At 44.1% G+C, this 17,670-nt stretch overlaps 1 protein-coding gene across 1 annotated transcript; it reads left to right on the forward strand.

Moving 5' to 3' along the window:
• Positions 1 to 659: 659 nt before the first annotated feature.
• On the forward strand, positions 660 to 16,787 carry zdhhc5a (zDHHC palmitoyltransferase 5a). Its single transcript, XM_071907489.2, has 11 exons — positions 660 to 842; positions 3,782 to 3,903; positions 4,820 to 4,977; positions 5,248 to 5,420; positions 5,526 to 5,628; positions 8,653 to 8,744; positions 10,444 to 10,570; positions 11,115 to 11,223; positions 11,742 to 11,851; positions 14,267 to 15,417; positions 16,431 to 16,787. Exons 1-11 carry the CDS (start codon positions 676 to 678, stop codon positions 16,675 to 16,677), a joined length of 2,559 nt encoding a protein of 852 aa, XP_071763590.2. The 5' UTR covers positions 660 to 675; the 3' UTR covers positions 16,678 to 16,787.
• The last annotated feature ends 883 nt before the right edge of the window (positions 16,788 to 17,670 follow it).

A 17,670-nucleotide genomic window follows, 5' to 3' on the forward strand; every position in this document is an offset into this window, starting at 1 on the left:
CATTTTTAACTGGCTCATGTTTGTGATTAACCGAAGGAGCGTCGAATAGTGGAGAAATACACTCTGTTTATTTGCCTGTAACTCGGTAACGGATAGATACCCAGACACCACCTTCTTTTTTTAATCCCCCGCTCATTTGTTTATCCCTCCTTCAAACCCTTCCACCTGTTTCTCTGGCTGACGGGAAAACAAAGGCTTTGCGGGGGAGCAGCTCGTAAGCCTCTTGTCAATCTCGCGCACGCACACACACACACACACACACGTACACACACAGTAGAGCAGGATTGAGGGGTCAACTGGGTTTGGACTGGAACCTAAGCAAACCAGTGTACACTCTTCCTCTTCTCGTTCTTCCTCTCATCTCTCACGACGATGCCGAAAAGGAGGTTTTTTCCTCTTCGTCAGTTGAAAGAGGGAGTTCTCCATCCCCTCTAACTTCCACCTCCACCCCTCCGTCCTCCTTCTCCATCTCCTTTCTCGTTAATCTCGCCCTCCCTGTTTTTTTTTTTTTTTGTTCTTCGCTAATCCTTTCGATCCACCCCAAAACGACAAATCCACCTCATACACGCGCTGATCGGCTCACGTCTTACCCAACGCACACCTAAACAACTGAGCACCTCCTGAACGACGCTCCTCAACAGAGTGATTGCTGAACACACACACACACAGGAAGTGATGCCGGGCGGCGGCAGCAGTAAGAGCGGAGGCGGGGGTCCGTCCTCGTCGCCCCTCCCCCACGCTGTGGCCCCGCCCAGCCGGCCCCTGCGACCCTCCCGCTACGTCCCGGTGTCGGCGGCCACCTTCTTCCTGGTCGGATCCACCACGCTCTTCTTCTGCTTCACGTAAGTGGTGGGAGTGCAGCGCTCACACACACACATACCTAAATTGTACTCCATTGGGAGTGTTAACCACTAAGACGGCACCAGTTTACTTTTTGTTGTTAAAGCTTAAAGCCAATTGGAGTTTCACAGTACTCCCAATCTTCTCCCCCACCTGCTGGCATTTGCAACTGCTGAACGATCGAAGACAGTGTACGAGTGTGTGACGGGTGTCGCGACACATTTCAGCTACGAAGGCTAAAAAGCTTCTTTCTTAAAAAGTAACTAAACCCCACCTAAATCTGAGGTGAAGCCTGACACCTAATGGTGAAAAGTAGGGTCCTAAACTGGTCATCTGCTATTGGCTGGTCTCTGTGCCCTGTGATGTCACCCTCTATAGAGTACAACAGGTACTCTCTCTCTCGCTCTTGCTCTCTCTCTCTCCCTGCAGCCATTCACACGTTCTCTCTGACTTCCTCATCAGGGTTAGACCGATATATCAGTTTGCCCATATTGGCCTGTTATTAAAAAAAATCATCCAGTCGGTGTCATCCACCTCTGATACGATCGATATGTTGCAGTTTGCCTGATTACATATTTATTGTAGAATTGATGACATCACCCGGCACAAAGACCAGCCAGTAGGAGAAGGCCAGTTCAGTACCCTAGTTTTCAGGCTTCACCACAGACTCTTTAAGCGAACAAAGCAAATGACAAAACAATTTTATTATTCCAGTATTTAGCATGGTGATATATTACCTCTTCACGAGACATTTCTGTTGGATCTCTGCTCTAATTAGCTAGCTTGCTCCTTTACATTGTGAAAATATGACTTTATTATTTATGTCAATGCCAGACCAAAGTAAGCAGTGCCAGGGTCAATGTCGCAATTCCTATTGGTCACTGATAGAAGTCGATAAAAGTCATAGACTACTTAATGCATGTTTAAAGGATAAGTTCAACGATTTTTAACCTATATATAATGTGTCTTTTACCTTTAGCTTGTTGCTGCAATGAGTCCAAATGGGGTTTGTCAAAATATCTCCAAAAAGCCAGTCGGTAAAAATGATATGGCGACCGACCAACGTATTTCTATCCACGGCCCGGAAAGCAGCAGCACTGCACCATTTCCACTCAGCGGATCATCTTCTACCAAACTCTACTGTTTACAATCTGACCTGATCGTCCAAAACTAGATCACTCCGCCAGTAATGACCTTTCACCCCACAGCAGTCTGTGCTGCGGCAGAGAAAAATAGTTCCATGATTTCCTGATTAGTGAAAGTGTGCGTAATGACAGAATTGTGTCATGTTTACTCTCAACTCGCCTGTGGAGCCTACAAATGGCTTTTTTGGAGATATTTTGACGAACCCCATTTGGACTCATTGTTAGCAGCAAGAGGCAACAGAGCTCACTGTTTAAACTGACAGCTGACTCTGGAGCCAATATTCTCTGCGGGTCCAAGTACTACAGGTATGTAAAAGACGAATTATATATGGGCCCAAAATCGCTGAACTCATCCTTTTAAGTTCACTTTTAAGTGTAGTCACTCTGCGGGCCGGGAAGTGACCATACCGATACCAGAATTTAATTTGGGCAAATGGGATGAATTTATGGCAGTGAGGGGTCGATTTTTACATAAGAACCTTGCCCTTACCCGTCAGCAGTGTGAGTGTGTGAGACGGAGTGCCAAGTAAACGGCGCGATCTGTCATCACTAATCTGACTGGCACCTCACTCTGATGTGTGCGTGTGAAAGAGGGCGACGGGAGTGTGAACGTGTGTGTGTGTGTGTGCAGTTTGTGAATGTGAGAAATTGAGATTGACAAGTGCAAGTGTGTGTCTGTGTGTTTGTGCATGCATATGTGAGGAAATTAAATTGCAGTGAGTGTGTGTGGCCAGTGTGGTGAATTGTGTGTGTGTGTGTGTGTGTGTGTGTGTGTGTGTGTGTGTGTGTGTGTGTGTGTGTGTGTGTGTGTGTGTGTGTGTGTGTGTGTGTGTGTGTGTGTGTGGTCAGTGTGGTGGGCAGTCAGCTCTGCGCTTCAGATTAGAGAAGAGAAAAATAGGCCAACATCTGTCACCCTGAGAAAAGCCCCTCATCTAGTCTCTCACTAGATTCTCATTCTCTCTCTCGCTCTCTCGCTCTCTCTCTCGCTCCCTCCCTCCCTCCCTGCAGCCATTCACACGTTCTCTCTGACTTTCTCATCAGGGTTAGACCGATATATCAGTTTGCCCATATTGGCCTGTTATTAAAAAAAAAATCATCCAGTCGGTGTCATCCGCCTCTGATCTGATGAAGAATTGATTAATAGTACACCAGTTGTCTATGTTGGGAAATATTGTTCAACATTAAGAAAGTGGTCCTAATGTTTTGTACGCTGTACTATATTTCAATACAGTTTGATTCAGCACTTCAGGTGCATGACTCATGTTGCCAGACTTGAGGGAAATGGTTAGAACAATACAAAAAGGCTAGGAAATAATGATCCAGAATTGATCCAGAATTCCATTGGTTTGCTGGTATATCGAGTTGAAATTATTATCCTGGGTTTTAGCGTCTAAATGCCGTTTTAGAGGCTTTTCCACCCGGACGAGAATAAAATTCTAGGGGGAAACACTGAATATTTGGAATTTGTAGGAATTATTTGGCATTCAGATGGTCAAATTTTAAAGACGTGTACACAAAAATATCAGCTGACGACAGCTCCAGTCCAAAAATATCGGCACTGGCCTTCAAAAACCCTTTAACCCGAATAATAATGCTCATAATAGTCTGAATCTATCAGCATGTGCAGCAAGTAAAAGGACCGAGTAGTGACTCAGCAGCTTGGCTTTGGAAAAGTTGACCTCATTGGGTGTGAAAGCAGGCCGTCACTGAGCCATATTATTATATATATATATATATACATATATGATGATGGATGGGAGGATGTTTTAATCTCCCTCTCGCTCTCTCTGTTCTAGCTGTCCATGGCTTTCAGAGCGCTTCTCGGTGGCCGTGCCCATCTATAATGGAGTGATCTTCCTGTTTGTTTTGGCCAACTTCTGTATGGCCACATTCATGGACCCCGGCATCTTCCCCAGAGGTGAGTAGATGGGTGGCTGCATGTGCGTGTGTATGCAATACATGTAGTATCATCCTTCAGACTACACAACAAATATTACATTTTCTCTGCAGCTTGCGTCTGGCTTTATTTTATGAATGAAATCATTTTCTTGCTTGATGGTAGATAGGCTATCATGTCTATCCTAAATAAAAGTTCAGTGACAACAAAGTCTGACTGTGCAGAATTATGTTTAATATGTTTTTATATTTCTGGGACACAAATCTTTCTAGCAATGGCATTGGCTGGTTAGAATGTAAATAACAATTTAAAAATGTCATTACAAAATGCAAATAACATAATTTGGATGGAGAGCTTGTGAAATAGTGATGGTCAAGCGTTTTTGATTATTACAGCAGAATGAAATGGAGCTAATATCACGATAAGTTTTTCTGCTAATTTTCCACAATACACTAAATGTACTAACTAACTAACTAAACTAAATGTATTGTGGGGCAGAAATTCTGCCCCACAATACATTTAAGGTGTATGTGTGTACTTACTATACTTGTGAATACTTGTGAATTTTGGATGTTTTAAGAGAGGACTTTTTGGCCTCTAGTAATGAGTAGTGCCACAAATTACTATTTCAATTTCAGTAATTATAGTTGCCAATTCAAAAATATCTAAAACTCTGATTTTAAGCTGAAATATCTAAAACTAGAGTTATCAGACTCGTTTTCATCAGAATTAGTCATCTCCCTGTCTCAGTACTTTTATCTAATTAAAGGCCGAAAGTGTATGTGTGTGTATTCAGATTTCAGGGATCAAATCCCTCAGTAGGGATGTAGGACTGTGTGTTTGATCATGAGTGTGTTTTCTCTGTGTGTGTGTGTGTGTGTGTGTGTGTGTGTGTGTGTGTGTGTGTGTGTGTGTGTGTGTGTGTGTGTGTGTGTAGCGGAGGAAGACGAGGACAAGGAGGACGATTTCCGCGCCCCCCTGTATAAGACGGTGGAGATCAGAGGGATCCAGGTCAGGATGAAGTGGTGCTCAACCTGCCGCTTCTACAGACCGCCGCGCTGCTCCCACTGCTCGGTCTGCGACAACTGTGTCGAGGTACACACACACACACACACAGAAAAATCGCTCTGAGATGGAACCAAGAATATAGTTATAGTTGTCGTTTTGGATGTTTTTATAGTTACAGTTGTAGTGTGAACACAGACATTCTATTTACTTAGAACGATTGAAATCTTTTTATAGTTATAGTTATCTTTATAGTTATCATTCTAGATGTGAATGGGCCTTTAGATTAGTTGCTGTCGTTTTAATGCTCTGACCATTCCCTCTACTTGTTGGCTCACCACTATTTCTTCTAACCCTTAGGACTTTGACCACCACTGTCCGTGGGTGAACAACTGCATCGGCAGGAGGAACTACCGCTACTTCTTCCTCTTCCTGCTGTCGCTGACGGCCCACATCATGGCCGTGTTCGGCTTCGGCCTCCTCTTCATCCTCTACCACCGCCAGAGCATCGACCGCCTGCACGCCATCGTCACGTATCCTTTCAGACGGGGAGGGGAGGCGTTTGAGACTGCAGATTTTTGAGATTTGCCTATTGTATAATCTCATCCGTAAGATTCCTTAACACCCTTCTCCCTCAGGCTGGCTGTGATGTGTGTTGCAGGGCTGTTCTTCATCCCTGTTGCCGGCCTCACCGGCTTCCACATAGTACTCGTGGCCAGAGGCAGGACTACCAACGAACAGGTAGGAAACTCTGCTCAGCATTAGGATTGGGCAGGTAAAACTAAAGTTGAGTTCCACAATTCGGAGGAATAGAGGAGAGGAGGCGGCTGCCGCTGGTACTGAGCTCTAAAAAGGAGCCGTCATTGAGCAGCAACTACTGTCAATGAGGAATGACTCTCATCAAGAGGTTGGATAAAATACAAAAAATATGCTCCGAGAAACTGTTTACCTCTGGGCACTCCCATACCATATAAATTAGGCTTGGACCGATATTTGATATTATTGAATTTCGTAAATATCGCGATATTTCCCGCAATATCGCGGGAAATATCGCGGCCATGGCACCATGTGTTGCTTAGATTCCTTAGATCACAACTGCTTTTAAACTTATAAACCTATAATCTACAAGTGGTAGGATAGTAAAAAAAACCAAAAAGTAATCATACTTACAATTTGTGTTTTTAATTCAAGTGGGTTCCCTTTTCCACAATTCCAAATTTTTCTGGAAATAGTAGGAATGAGCAAATTACACCAAATGGCCATTGTTTCCTCTAATGCTTGAATAGTAAGATCAAATTTCTACACTGTTAATAATAACAATAAAAAAATATTATTATAGCCTAGAAATGTAAGAAATAAAATAAAATACCCCCACAAACCCCCACCCCCCTGTGATAATATTGTATATCGCGATATTTTGGCGGGACAGTATCACAATATAAAATTTGGGATATCGCCCAAGCCAAATATGAATAAAGGTACCAATGGTACTGTCTGAATAAAATTAACAATATGGTTCAGTTTTAGATTTCATTTGGTGCAACTTTCGAGGTGTGACATAAGATCCGTGTATACATTTGTAGCAAATCATTTCTGGAACACAAAGATATGTTAGACCGCATAGTATTCCAGTTGAGATGCACAGAGGATGATTTCATATCTTTTCTCCAAAGGTTATCCAATGGTAGGTTAGACCTTTCTGTTGGATTTCTGCTCTAATGAGCAAGCTTACTCATCTCTGTTGTATGACTTGTTGATATGACTTGTTGCAAGTCCTACTGGTCACTGATGCAGGGCAGTAAATGTCATTTAATGCCCCTTTTTAAAAATCTTCAACACAATTACATAGAACCCTAAATTCAGTCGTCGAGGGCTAAAAGTGTTTGAAGGCACGCTGTTCCTAATTTCTTGTTTTTTTCTTGGTTAGAAATCAGTCTAGTCATGCAGACATACGTATTTAGATAGGTCTACAGTTGTTCTCATCATAACTTCAATTGCAAAATTGGCATTATATTTCATTTTAGCTAACATTCAAAATGTATTAAAATATTTTAAAGATTTAAACAGATGTTTCTGATGAAACTTGCAGTCACACTGCTAGAGCCGCACAATAATTTCTGTATAATCATGTACTGACATTTTAGTTTCCTCTCATTTCACTTTACATGCAGCGTCCACTGTAGTTGACAATAGTCAAGATGTCAATATAAGATTTAAAAGGCATAGTAAAATCATTTTGTTGCTGATATCATCAATAATAATAATTTATTAATGTTTGTGATCATACTATCTAACAAAAATAATCTGTATTATGATTTTAGCCATGATCATGTTGCCTGAGAATGAATGTAAATCTTTGGAAAGTCCTCACAGGTACAACAATGGCAGTATGTGATGGTATTTGCCTTAATTTTTATCGTACCCTCCTCCTCCTCCGTCAGTTATGCGCTCTGTTGTTCATGTCCCTCTTCCATCAATCCCTTCATCTCACCCCCTCCTTTGTTCTCCGTCCGGCCTCTCTTGGATGAAAATGTACAGCTGATAATCTAATCAAGAAGGGAAGGTCCCTCTTTTTCTCCTGCCATCCCCTGTCCTCTTCCTCCATTCATCCCTCTCCTGTTTTTTTTGTGCACAGGGTTTTTTGGGATGAAAATGACGTCTCTCTTTGTTCCGACTTGTTTTGTTTTTTTCTCTCCTTCACTCTGAAAATCCTTTGAATCAAGAACAGGACATCATCCTAGGTCAATCGAGGTCTTGATTTGAGGCTCCCTTTTATGATTGTTTGAAACTGCTTTGTATTTGATTGAGAATTGGCTAATTCCATTTAATCCTTAGAGAAAAATCCTTACTTGTGCAGTATGAGGGGCTACACTTAGCAACTTGTAATCTGATGCCAGACTGCTGCTTGATTGCATGGACTAGTGCAACTAGTAAGTCCATTAATTGATAAAATTCAAAACATGAACTAGAAAGATGGCACTCAGTAAAATTCTTTCTATTCTGTATATTTGGCAAAGAACGTGTATAAAACTTAGGCCGCAGTTCACGACCAACCTTACCACAAAGTTTCATGGCGTTGCATGCCTTTTTATGAGAAGCCACGCTCACTGCCACCCCCCACCCCCGCCCCTCCGCCCACCTCCGGCCAATCGGTGTGAAAAGTTGGGTTCTTCCTCGCCCCGTGACCAAACTTTCCACAAAGTTTCATGCAAATCCGTTAAGAACTTTTTGAGTTAACCCGCTAACAGACAAACAAACAAACAGATGGAATGGGGTGAGAACAAAACCCCGGTCCAAATATACTAGAAAATACTAGAATACTCTAAAAAACATACTAGAATACTCTAAAAACTAAAAAAAAAATACTATATTGAATCTGCTCTAGGCAATTTTGCTCATTGGTGGCCCCAAGTGGCAGAGAGATGTAACTCTTTTTTTTTGGTGAAGAGGTTCAACCATCGTTGGTGAGTCCAAGAAGATTTCCCACCAGTGACCATACTGACACCAGAATTTAATTTGGGCAAATAGGGAGAATCTACAGTGTCTCAATTAGTGGGGATGGGACGCTCTTCTCTGTTGCAGCCCCACTTTGTGATTTAGCCTGAATAGACGGCTGGATCATTACATAAAAAATCTTGTCTAGAAAACGGATTTGAATGTCCATAGATTTCGTCTTAGTCTGCATGAACATTACAAGTAAGTAGTCTATTCATCTCTCTCTCTCTCTCTCTCTGTCTCTGTCTCTCTCTTTCTCTGTCTCTCTAGGTAACGGGGAAGTTCAGAGGAGGGGTCAATCCTTTCACCAACGGCTGTTGGAAGAACGTATCTCATGTCCTCTGCAGTTCACAAGCACCCAGGTACACTTGTTTTGTTTGTATTTGTTTTACTTTTCTTCTTTAACTAGCTCGCTGTCTTTGGTCAGCCTTTCACACATAACACTTGACCTTCCAAATGTATTATTTAGTTAGTGTTTTTCATATTTTTCCCTATAAACAAAACAATTTTACAGTGAACAAAACAAGCCTACAGTAAACATGTATACTCTGTGTATATGGTTTGGTCGATAAGGTTTTTTTGAAGGCTGATAGCCGATATTTTGTGCCAATATTCAATATATTTAAATTTGGCCGTTTTCATGACAAAAAAAAGGGTGGAAAAGCCTCTGAACATTTAGGCCATGGGACACTAAAACTTTCCACTGAATCCCAGGATAGTAGTAGTAGTAGTAGTAGTAGTAATAATAATAATGATACATACTTGTGTGGAGTCTGATCAAAATATCTCATCAGAATCAGTTCCAGTTAAGGTCTTCCCATAGACAACCGGTGCAGTATTGATCAAGTCTACAAGTCTACAATAAATATGTAATCAATCAATCACTGCATTATACCCAACACATTTGAGGTGGTCCACACTGACTGGACCACATTGTTTTTTAGTAATTAACTATTGAGACACACAGGGAGGATGAGAAGTCTTAAGCTAAATGTATGTCCAAAGGTGTTGAAATGTCTACTCACAATGTAACGGCAACTGTTGTCTGTTTGCCATATGTGCCTTCTGATTGCCTTTTAGTTATGAAACAGCTGCTTGGGATGCAAGATAGTTTTCATAGAAATCTGACATTCAAGTACAATCATCTCACATTACAGTATAGTACAAGTTATAGAAAATCCAGTCAGTGCTTCAAGGCTACAGAAAGCACAGCCTCCTCCACACTACCAATAATAGCAGTCACAGCAAATAACTGAGTAGACGAGGAACAGAGGTAGCGGAGTTCATTCCCACACCAAACAAACAAGGGGGAGCTTAAATTGTTGTTTACATTCTAGCGTACCAATGCCATCGCTAGAGATGTTTGTGGCTCAGAAATAAACATAATTCTGCACAGTCGGACTTTGTTGTCATTGAACTTTTATTTATGACATCGTATCGTGGCTGTATTGAATCGTGAACCTCATATCACGTATCGAATCGTATCGTGAGATAAGCATATGGTCCGATCCCTATGTCATGTAGGTTTTAACCTCAGCCTTCTGGTAGAAGTACGGTTCTAAAAGTGGATTGCAAATAGGGGGGTAATAGACTTGATATTGATTGATATATATATAGATTTACTGATTTACTGTTTATTTACTTAGTAGTCGGCTAATGTTGCAGTAGTAAGTTAGCCAGTGCTAGCCTCATTAGCTTACAATAGAGTCAGAGTCTTTAGGGCCTGAGCAATGATGAGATATCGAGCTTACTAAATGAAATGTCAACAAATATGCAGCCCCAATATAGACTACAATATCATCTCCATCGTTCAGTAGATTGAATTGAGGCATAAAGAACATTTTGCGCACAGACCAATGCACTGCATCGTAGGTGCAGTGAATTATGGTCATTGTGGTTCACTAAACACGCTTTCAGTGCTTGACGGCATAAAATTATTGCCGTTTGAAAACTGTGTTGTCGCTAAACGCCAGGTTTGAACCCAAATATAATGAATATATGGGAAGCCCCCACGGTGCCTCATACACACACTCAAGACTGCTGTCTCTGTGCTTACTGTAGGTATCTGGGCAGGAAGAAGCGTGTCCAGAGTGTGTGTGTGCAGCCTCCTTTTCTGAGGCCACAGCTGACCGAGGCCCAGCTGGCTGCGAAGATCCTGGACAACGGCATACAGGGAGACCTGCACAGGGTAAGAAGAGCCGTCCCGAGGGAAGGACGCTCGGTGGGACAAACCTCGCCGTTACTGGGGGGGAAATGTCGAAGTGCCATAAATCTTGCTGATGAACCGAATTCATTTTTGGAATTCGAAGACCTTCTCTGCTGGCACTAATCTTTTTCCAAAAATTTCCCGCCGGGTGACCGTACCAGACACCAGAGAAATAATTTAAAAAATGGGGCAAATGGAGCAAATCAACCGCATCTCAATTAGGGGGGGATGGGATGCTCTCCTCTGTTGCCACGGTGTCCCATAAAATACTACCACTCAGGGACTGAAGAGGTTGCCAAAGTCATCAAATTTCAAATTCTACACACAGGGGCTTTAAATTATGTGTCAGGGTCAACCAATCGTAACTGAGGACCAGATCTGTCTGTTTTACAGTTGATAGCATACAGAGGTTTGCTACATGTAAATTCAGGAAGCACAAACACAACCAGACCCGCTGCTTATTTAATAACGTGCGTCTGTCCAACATCTCTGTCTCTTTTTCCTCCCTTTGCCTTCCCTCTTCCAGTCCAAGTCCAGCCTCGAGATGATGGAGAGCCAGTCATGCGACGCCGAGCCTCCTCCTCCCCCCAAACCAGAGCTCCGCTACCCCGGACTGACTAGAGGGAATACAGAGGGTAACGCTTTTTAACAGGGGACGGGACGATGCATCGGAAATTCAATATATCGCGATACAAAAATGGGACGATACGTATCGTGGGGCAGAAAAATGATTGAAAATTGATTTCTGTGTACATGGACTGTTGTCATACAGTGATATATAGTGATTATACATTATAATAAACCACATTGTTGTATCAGCAGTGCTTTTATGTATGTATGTATGTATGTATGTATGTATGTAATATGCTATATAAGCTATGTTCGCTACTGTATTCTCCATAGAAGAGATTAAGGCAGCTGCTCAACTAGGGAACCAGAGAGCTAAGATCGCGTTCAAATAAACTGATCATTAGTGAACGAAATGAATGAATGAACTTATCATTAATTAGTTAATTAATTCGTGTATATATCACAGTCTCTGTTCTTTTTCTTAACTTTTTGCCGTAAAAGCGAGAGATTGTTATGATTCGATACTGATTTCACTGTGATTTCTATTTTCTGCCCACCCCATCCACCCCACCCCACCCAACAGAGAGCAGTCTACTGAACAAAGCCCCACCCACCCCCACCATGTACAAGTACAGGCCTACCTACAGCCCTGGCAAGAACCACACAGCGCTCACACACGCCTACGCCAACCAGGTAACACACACACACACACACACACGATAGACAAAGCCAGGTAACATACAAAGAGAGTAACGCAAATGAAAACAAGTTGTTAAGAGATTTATACTCCTGTTTCATTGTGACTTTTATTCGGTGTGTGTGTGTTGAAGAGAAAGTCCATTTCCATCTGGTTTCTGAGACATTTGTCCCCCGCCTTGGCTTTCTTTCATTTGATCTCTTTTGATTTTAATCTGCCTTGCTAATGCATCTCCTGTTTTGTTTGTTTGTTTGTTTTTTTTCCCCCTTTTGATTTCCTGTCGGCCATCTTGATTTGGTTTCTCAGTGGCTTTCTGTTGATCAGTATCAGTAAGTGCTTGTTCTGAAAGCTCCCCCCCCCCCCCACCTTTCTGTTTACCGTGAACGTGGGTGAATACTACTTGAATACATTTGAAATACATGAGGTGCGCTTGATTTATCTGTCTTGCAAGTCGAGACCAATATGAGTAATATATTCGTATACGGCTCATACCAATATTTCTGGATTAAAGCGGCCAATTGCTGATATTTTGTGATAATATACTATCTTCAAAATATAATATCTTAAATTCGACCATTTTCATGAAATTCCAAGAACTGCTTCAACCACAGTTTTACTCTTAGCAGGATGGAAAAACCACTGAAATGGCATTTCGACCATGCTAAAATTCTCCATTCAAAACCAGCATAATGATAATAGTAATATCAGCCTGATATCAATCTGAACCTCCTGTGCACTTTTGAGGCTGTTTAAGTGTCTTCAAGGAGGTATTTTATTTTTGTATTTTTTAGGGTAATTTGACTTAATTTCCTGATTTACTATATTTTTTATTTCCTGCCTTTTTTATTATTATTCTTATCATTTACTTTAAGTCTGGCAAGACGAGTCAAGCGCACCTCTAGTGCTTTATGAAACTGTATTCAAAAACACAGTGTGTGCAAAACATTCGGACCACTTCCTTAATATTGACTTGATTCAAAGTTAAAAAACAAAAACAAAAAACAGAATACTTTCCACTCTTCCCCTTCATTTTCATCTCCTCTTCTAAACTGAGGTGGATTTCGATTGGTACAATCAGTAAGGGTTCATAACTTTCATGTAAATTCATCTGATCAGTCTGCTTCATGTATAGAGCCGGTGGTCCTAATGTTTTCTCCTCTGTGTATTTTTGCCCATGTTTTCCGTCAGTTTCTAACATCCGTCCACCCTTCCAATACAGCTCCCTGTAAAGGTTTTCTCTTTTCTTCCTCCATTTCTGTTTGGTCTGTTAACACCCATCCATCCATCTCCCTATTCTTTTCCTTTGAGTTTTTATTTTTCTTCCAATTAGAAGTCCGTCCTTGGTGATTGTCCTGTCACGTCTCGTTTCAGCTTTTCGTCCTTCTCCACACCAGTTTGTCTTAGGGACTCCTGTAGTTTCTCCCACTAGTTTGTCAGAAGAAATCCAGTTGTAGCTCAGATGTTAAAAGCTTCATTTTCACTGCCAATTGGACCCACGTGTAGAAAATGTTTCCTGACCCCCTGGGACCAACGCCAGCCATCAATACTGTACTGTAAAATGTCAAAATACATGTGCAGTTCCTGAATAGTGGGGCTTTTTGGAGGTAGGAGTCATAAACGGCTTTAAACGTATGTCATGATGTAAAGGACAAAACACTGCTGGTGACTGGTAGTCTGCACAAATCTGCACTCTACATGGAGTTCCCCGACTGACCTTGGTATTAGGGTTAGACCGATATATGGGTTTGCTGATATATGAGGTCGATATTGTCCTTTTATTAAAAATCTGATCTGGTCCAGTCAGTGTGGTCCACCTCTGATATGATGGATATGATGCAGTTTGATTGATTACATATTTATTGTAGAATTGATCAATACTACACTGGTTGTCAATGGGAAGACCTTAATCTGAATTGATTCTAATGAGACATTTTGATCAGATTCCACGCATGAATATGATAATTATTATCCAGGGCTTTAGTATCCCATGTTTTTTCAGAGGCTTGTCCACCCTAACAAGAATTTGTTAGGCATCGAAATGGTCAAATTTAGATATATTGGATATCGGCAAAGAATATCTTCAAAAATATTGGTGTCAGCTTTTAAAAACTCACATATGTCGATCCCTACTTGTCAGACTTATCAATGTCCTGTCTGGTAATTAATTGTGTCCTAATAGAAGCAGTTCAGGTGTTGTGTCAGTGTGTCACCACTAGAGGGGGATGATGCTCCATGGCTATATGTGTGGGGAAAAAACTGACACAACTTATTTCCTAAATTTATTTTTCTCTCCGTTTTCCTCCTCTCCCCATTCCCCCTCCACATTTCCCTTTTCTTCTTCCCTCCTCTCTCACTTCTCCCTCTCCTCCTCCCTTCCCTCCTCCTCCTCCTCCTCCTCCCGTCTCCTCCAGTTGAGTCGAGGGGAGAGTGTCGGCAGCGCCAGGGACTCCTCCTCCACCTCCTCCCTCCTCCAGGCCAGCCAGCAGCCGGGCTTCCGCTCCCAGCCCAGCCTGGACGGCAGGGACACTCCCTCCGACAGAGGAGGAGGAGGAGGTGGAGAGAGGAGGGACGGAGGAAGAGAGGGAGGAGGAGGAGGAGGGGGAGGAGGAGGCGGTATCCCCGGCTACACCCTCGGCGGCCGTTCGTACCCCTCCTTCTCCGACCCCACCGTCCTGTCGGGGGGGGCGTCGCGCTCCTCCAGCTCCACCCACACCTCGGCGGGCGTTGCCCACATCTCCGAGGCGACCACCACCTCGGCCAGCTACAAGAGCTTAGCCAATCAGACGCCGCCGCCGCACCACCCATCCCGCAACGGCAGCCTGTCGTACGACAGCTTGCTAGCGGGAGGCGACGACTTCGACCCGGCGGCGCCGGGCCCGGCGGCCCCCGAGGTTTCCCCCGGGAGGCCCCGTACGCCGGCGACGGGCGGCTACAGCTCCCCGTTCCTGTCGGCGCAGCAGCGGGAGGCCGAGCTGCACTCGCAGACGTCCCAGTCGCCCCACCACCACCACCGCCCCTCCCACCACCACCACCACCACCACCACCCCTTCCTGCACCGCTCCTCCTCCTCCACCTCCTCCTCGCCCCCGCCGCCGCCCGAGAGGGAGCGCCTGCTGGGCGAGCCCCACCCGCCTCCCGCCAGCCAGGCGCCCTCCGCCCCGCCCCCCTCCTCCTCCGCCCCGCCTCCCCCGCACCATCACCACCACCACCACCACCACCACTCCCACCATCACCACCACCACTCCTCTTCCTCGTCTGCCACCTCCCGCCCTCCCCCCCGCTTCGCCGCCCCCCATGCGCCCCCCCACCACGGCTACCCCTACCGCACCCGCTCTACCGACACCCCGCTGGGCGGCGGCTCCACCTCCTCCTCCACCACCCACCCTCCCCGCTCGCCGCACCCCCCGCCGCTGGGCAAGTCGCTCTCGTACTCGAGCGCCGCCGCCGCCGAAATGCAGTACCGGCTGGTCCGAAAGGCCTCCGCGTCAGCCGGAGCGAACGCCGCGGGGGTAGGAGGAGGAGGAGGAGGGATGGGAGGAGGAGGAGGAATACAAGCGCCAAAGTGAGTATGAGTTTCGCCACTTGTCAGGACGATTGGTTTGCTGCTAGCCCCGAAAAAAACCATCTGCCTGCCTGAAAACCTGACTACCTGATTGACTACTCCTCCTGCTCCTCCTCCTCCTCCTCTTCTTCCCTTCTTCCTTCCTCCTCCTCCTCCTGCCAGATTTCCTGTGAGTTCTTCCTTCTTTTCCCTTTGCTTGTCTTCCATTCATCTGTGGGGTTCTTGGCATTTGTGTCCTTGTCTGTCACTGCTGTGTTTGTGACGTTGTTTTGGTCGGCCATTTTGTTCTCGTCTTTTCCACTGCCAAAACTCCCATTTGTACTGGTTTCATTCCAGAAGGGTCCAGTAAATGCCGTTGCACTAGTATTATCAACTAGTATTATCAACTGATATTGGCGTTTCAGAAAGATATTATATAATCTGTAAAAGATTCACTCATAAATTAAGCACCATTGGGGAATTGGATTGTTGCATGATATAACAAAGAAAAATGGAACAGAAATTGAATGTATGACTTGTATGAAAAAGAATGAAGTGATATGATGGTGTGCAAGATAACAGCAGTAGCCGCAATAGAATAAAAAAAAAAGAAAAACACTTCAGATATGAGATGAAATTATAAAAATGTCAATATTTTTATAAAACGGGGCAGGACGATATATCGGAATTCAATATATCGCGATACAAAAATGTGACAATACGTATCGTGGGTCAGAAAAATGAATGGTGATATTAGCTCCATTTTATTCTGCTGTAGTAATCACAAATATCACAAATGAGACGCTTGACCATCACAGTTTCACAAGCTCTCCATCCAAATTACATTTTCACTTTGTAATGACATTTTTAAATTGTTGTTTACAAAGATTTGTGGTTCAGAAATAAACAGAATTCTGCACAGTCAGACTTGTATTTATTACGTTGTATCGTGGTTGTATTGAATGTCTTGAACTGTGGTACTAATGCTGTCTTCCTTTTTTCAATTTTTTTCCAACACGCACACACAAACTCAGGGATGAGCTGATCCAGATGAAACCTCTGAGTCGGACCAACGGGGGCCAGCCCCTCTCCTCCTGCTCCTCCGCCTCCTGTTCCGCCCCTTCCTCCCCCTCTCACCCGATCGGCGTGTCCACCCGGCCCGGAGCGGCCTATCCCGGCCCGGCGTCCACGCAGAGTCCTGCCCACAAGCCCCAAGGCGGCGGCGGCGGGGTGAAGAAGGTGACGGGCGTCGGGGGCACCACCTACGAGATTTCCGTCTGAGTCTCGACCGACGGGGGCCGGGAACCAATGGCACGGAGAGACGGGTCGGACTGCTCGACGTAGCCCCGCCTCTCTCTGTCGCCACGGGGATTTGAAGCAGAGAAGGGGTGTTTTGGGGTTTTTCCTGTATTTTTTATTTTTTGTGCGGTGACACTAGAAACCAGTGTCCTACCATAGACCTAGAGAAAGAGAGGGAATAATGAGGGTGTGAAGAACCATTTTATCCTGATTGCACTCCTCCTTGGGTGATTTGGAGCTAGATGGAGCTAAACTGTATTCTGCTGGCCCGGCTCCAAACGTCCACCACAGCAACTGGAACTGTGCTGGTAAAGGACAGCGTAACCTGGACTGACAGAAGCCAGGACTGAACTGATACTGGACTGTTTTGTGGTGTAAAAACACTCACTTTTTTTTATCTTAATTTAGCAGCCCAGGGTGGATTTTTGGACCTGACTGGAACCAAACAGGAACCATTTTTTTTCTTGGCTCAAACTGTGCTCATATGGTTCACTACGGCATTAATATTGCCACAGGGTTTTTGTTCCCACTGTAGCTCAATAGGTAGCACTAGCACCACTAGGGGTCGGGGGTTCCGTTTCCTGTGTAGCTCAGTTACAGAGCAAGGCACTAACACTGCCATGGGGTTAGGGGTTTGATTCCCACTGGGGCCACCACTCCACTTGCTGCACTGTAAAGCTAACCGGATTAGGGTTTGAGCGCAACGGGGGGTTTTGAAGGCTCACGCCAATGTTTTGGGATTGACGCTGCCAATAGCTGATATTTTGGGCAGGTATTCGTTTTTCAAAATTTTCAAAATTCCAACTATTCAGTGTTTTCCCCAGAGTTTTATTCTTGTCAGGCGTCTGAAACAGAATTTAGACCATGAGACAGTAAAACAGGACAGTGAAATACTTGTGGAATCTGATCAAAATGTCTCATTAGAATCAATTCAGGTTAAGGGGTTCCCATAAACGACAAGTGTAATACTTATCA

Source organism: Centroberyx gerrardi, chromosome 3, assembly GCF_048128805.1.
Source record: "Centroberyx gerrardi isolate f3 chromosome 3, fCenGer3.hap1.cur.20231027, whole genome shotgun sequence".
NCBI lineage: Eukaryota > Metazoa > Chordata > Actinopteri > Beryciformes > Berycidae > Centroberyx > Centroberyx gerrardi.